The following is a 4,223-nucleotide window of genomic DNA, read 5'->3' on the forward strand; positions in this document are numbered from 1 at the left end:
AGGAAGGAGGGAAGGAGGGCTGGTTCACTGTTTCCTGCATTAGAGCTGAGTTCATGGTCTAACAATCTTGAATAACACTGGTAAAAGATGAGGCAGTATGCAAAGTGTGGAGAAGAGCGCTCTTGCAGCTGGGCTGAGACTGAGTACCTGTCTAGACCTGGGTTCTTTTATATCTCGAGAATGGGTCAGTTTGGTCCAGCAAGGAACTGGGATGAAGACCAATAGCTATTTTGAACGTCTGTCTATGGGGAATTCTGATTGGCCACGAACCCAGGTGGAAGAAAGCAAACTCAGAAAAACACTACCAAAGACAATGTCCTACAAAAAAGTGTGGGGGTGGGAAGAAGAGCTGGGAGTAGTGAGAACGATGTCTAGCAGCCAGCAGACATCTCATTGAGTCGAGATGGATCTGGATATTAGCTCCTGAGCTCACTGGTTGTGCAGAGTTCACTGTAAAACTTTGTTGGTGTAAGTTGGCTACCAGCTTTGCCAGGATATACTTTTGCTTTTCCTGGGAGTTGTAATCCCAACCAGCTGCCTATAAAGTGGGGTTACTTTACTCCTTATTCCTGTCAGAGGAATCCAAAAGCAAATCATTTCAAAGTTGGTACTGATGGAACAGAAAACGCATGGCTTGGCTAATGTTAGGTTTTCTCAGTTCATCATTTTCCTTGTGTATGAGCTTGGAGGTGGAGATCCTTGTTTGGCAATGGGACTATTTATCATCTTACTTGTCTTTTGAACTCCCAGTTAAACTGTTTGGCTTTAGTTTAGGGCAAGCTGGTGTGAGTGGCTCCTCCTTTGATTCAGTGTGATTTGTTTGTTGTGCTGGAGATAATGTTACAGTTGCTAAAGCCAGGGCTAGGTTCATCTAGGGAATACAATCTACAATTGGCCTGGGTGGAGACTGCCTGTTCCAAGATTCCTAGAACACAGAGTTAACCCAGTTGCTCTATCAATCATTTAGCTAAACAAACCATCTTTCCTTTTCGGAAAGTGGTTTCACCTAATTCCTCGATAAAGAAATGAGAGGAATAATTATTTTTTTAATGAAACACTGTATGTTTCTTTCATAGACATCTTAGTTCTCTGTACCAGCACCAGTTGGCCTGATGCAAAAGGCATAATTTTGACTTTTTCTTCTTTTCTGTTTTTTTGTTTTGTTTTGTTTTGTTTTGTTTTTTTGATGTTGCTCAGAGTCCAATATATTTTCTCTGGTACTTTGGGATTTTTCACCATTTCTCTGAAGCTATCTCCCCAGCCCCCACCCTTGTTTACCATGAGGCTACTTACTGTGCCTAACTCAAAAAGACACCCTCCCTCCCTCCCTTCCTTCCTTCCTTCCCTCCTCCTCCTTCTTCCTTCCTTCCTCCCTCCCTTCCTTCCTTCCTTCCTTCCTTCCTTCCTTCCTTCCTTCCTTCCTTCCTTCCTTTCTTCTCTTCATCTTCCTCCTCCAGGCAGTTGCTAAAAGTTACAGCTTACCTGCCTGGCACTTTTTCTTTTAAAGTCTAAATGAATTGTCCTGGAGCTATCCTCTGAGTCTGTTCTTGGATCCTTTTGTTAATGAGACTTAGAATCCTAAAGAAGTGGTCAATTTCCCTGGGGAAAAAAAATGTTACTGTGGCAGGGCTCCCCAGAATTCCTACCAGCGACCCAGTCCAGGGCCTTGCACACCTGGATTTTATCCCCCTGCTCTCCATTTTGAGCTTTAGTCTGGTCTATTCCAGTCTAGTATAGGAGCGAAATCTGAGGAGATGTTTTCCTGGAAATTTTATTTAATACAATTTTGTGTACAGGAAATGGGCTGGCCAGAAAGTTATCACATGGTAATTCCTGACTATGAAAGAAAAGAAAAAAATGATTTATTTATTTATTTGAGACAGGGTTTCTCTGTGCAGCTGTGGCTATCCTGGAACTCACTATGTAGACCAGGCTGGCCCCATACTCAGAGTGCTGCCTGCCTCTGCCTCCTGAATGCTAGGATTAAAGGCATGCACTACCATGCATGACTTTGAGTTCTCTCTATTCTTGTTTACTGTTTATTAATATTGCCTTAATTAACATATATTAAGATTATATATATATATATATATATATATATATATATATGGAGAGAGGGATAGCTCAGTATTCAAAAGCACTTGTTTCTTTTACAGAAGTCCAGGGTTCGAGTTCCTATGAGGTAATGTCTTCATTCAAACAACTGCAAGGCATAAGCCAGAGAGATCAAGCCCCCTTGCTGGAGCTCAAACTCAGAAACATAAGTAGATGACTAGCCCTCAAACTCCAGCCTTACTGAAATTAAATGAAACAGCTCGGCTCCTCACACTAGCCACATTTCAAGAGCCCAGAAGTCCGTGCAGTGCAGTGTCTACTGTACTGAACAGTACAGGAAGAGGACACTTGGATTATGTCAGAAGGTTCTTTTGGACTCCTCTGGCATCATTTGAGTTTGTTTTCTTGCCCTGAATCCGTGTTCAGTCAGAGCTCAAAGTCAGGCGTGGCGTCCAAGCTCTTCTACTTCCTAGTCCTGTAGTAACAAGTCTAAGATTTTTGCACGTGAAGTCTGGTCGGCATGATGTAGGCAAGGACACCAAAACCCAGAGGTGGAAGCAGGAGGAGCGGTGAAGGGGCGGGGCCAGCTCGGAGCTCTGGCACCTGCGCTGCCCCCAGTCGGGGGCGGGGCCTCGCGTTGGGCTGGCCGCCCGGGGCGGGGCGGGGCCTCGGGGGGCGGGCCCGAGGGGCGGGCCGGGAGGCGGGTCGGCGCGCCGGCCCGGCCTTGCGTGCTCACGTGACAGGTCCGCGAGGCCCCGGCTCTTGCAGACGTCCAGGCCAGTGAAGATGGCGGCCGAGAGGGAACCTCCTCCGCTGGGGGACGTGAAGCCCACCGACTTTGAGGAGCTGGAGGACGGAGAGGACCTGTTCACCAGCACTGTCTCCACCCTTGAGGTGAGACGGCCCCCCGGCGAGGGGAGGCCCGCGCCGTGCGTCTCGCCTCTCCCCTGCCGCGACCTGTCCCTTTCCCACCCACCCCACCCCCGGGTTTGGCCAGGCCAGGTCGGGTGACACCTGTGACGCCGGCTGCACCTCAGGTGCCTGTCAAGGGGCCCGAGGTCGGCCTGAGCGGCCAGGCCTCGGGACGGCAGCCTGCGGGCCTGGGAGCCGACCCCCCCATCTCCAAGGGGCCAGGACCCACGGACGGAAGCTACCCTAGCCGTGCTCGCGGGCGGGCTCTCGGGCCTGGCCTGTCACCCGCGCCTCTTCCTCCAGGCAGGAGCAAGGCTTGTCTCCCGTCCCCGGCTGCCCTGGGGTTTCTGCAGCTCCGGGCTGAGGTGCTTGTTTCTCTGCCCCACCGGAGGGTGTGCCCTGCCACGGCAGAGCCAGGAAGTCGGGGAGCGAACTCTTGAGTGGCTGGCGGGTCCGCAGGGAGGTCCGGGTGGGCTCTTCCCTGTGAGTGCCCTTCGTGGACGGTTAGTTCGCTTGCAGATAAAGAGCCTCTTGGTTTTGAGTAGGTGAATGCATTGGAGTTGATAAGCTAAGGCAGGAGCTCCTGCGGGCGCAGGCTGGATTCGAACTCGGGATGTAGCTGAGGATGGCTTTGAACCTCTGATCTTCTTGCCTTGCTCCCTTTTCCAAGTGCTGAGATTAGCCGACGGGAGCCAAGGCTTGGGGTTTTCAGACTTTTTAGGGGCTGTAATGTTTGAGAAGTACAAACTCAGAAGGGTGGAGTAGTCCAGGAAACTGGTTTTTAATTACCAGGGGAGAAATAGAAACATATCTCCGCTCCTTTTTCCTCTTTTCTCGCTTGGTCAGCGATCTCTGTAGCAGAGTGTTCCTGTTTTTGTCAAAGGAAACACTGAATTTAGCCGTATTGGCCCGCCTTTTTCTAGTCACATTTGAATTGCTTTACGTTGAATGAGAGCACATACACCGGAAATCGTAACCTTAAGCATGTAAGCACTTTTCTAAGAAGATTGTTTACCTCAGCTGATTTTTTTTTTTTTAATTAGGTGAAGTGTATGTGTGTGCGCACTTATAAAAATCAAAGGACAACTTTTGGAAGTTGGTTCTCTGTTTATGCCATTGTCAGGTTTGGTAGGCAAGCCCAGTTTAACCATCTCATCTTTTTTTTTTTAAGATTTATTTATTTATTATATGTAAGTACACTGTAGCTGTCTTCAGACACTCCAGAAGAGGGAGTCAGATCTTGTTACAGATGGTTA

At 48.7% G+C, this 4,223-nt stretch overlaps 1 protein-coding gene across 2 annotated transcripts in view; it reads left to right on the top strand.

Annotated features, from left to right (window-relative positions):
* The first annotated feature begins 2,763 nt into the window (after nt 1–2,763).
* Snx2 (sorting nexin 2) overlaps nt 2,764–4,223 on the top strand; it is a 43,336-nt gene continuing 41,876 nt past the window's right edge. For both annotated transcript variants that reach the window (XM_021214165.2, XM_021214166.2), the window contains exon 1: nt 2,764–2,949. In XM_021214165.2, the coding sequence (XP_021069824.1) occupies nt 2,842–2,949 (108 nt within the window). In that variant the 5' untranslated portion in view covers nt 2,764–2,841. The remainder of the gene's footprint in view (nt 2,950–4,223) is intronic.

The sequence above is a fragment of the Mus pahari genome, chromosome 15 (genome assembly GCF_900095145.1).
Source record: "Mus pahari chromosome 15, PAHARI_EIJ_v1.1, whole genome shotgun sequence".
In the NCBI taxonomy this organism is placed as follows: domain Eukaryota; kingdom Metazoa; phylum Chordata; class Mammalia; order Rodentia; family Muridae; genus Mus; species Mus pahari.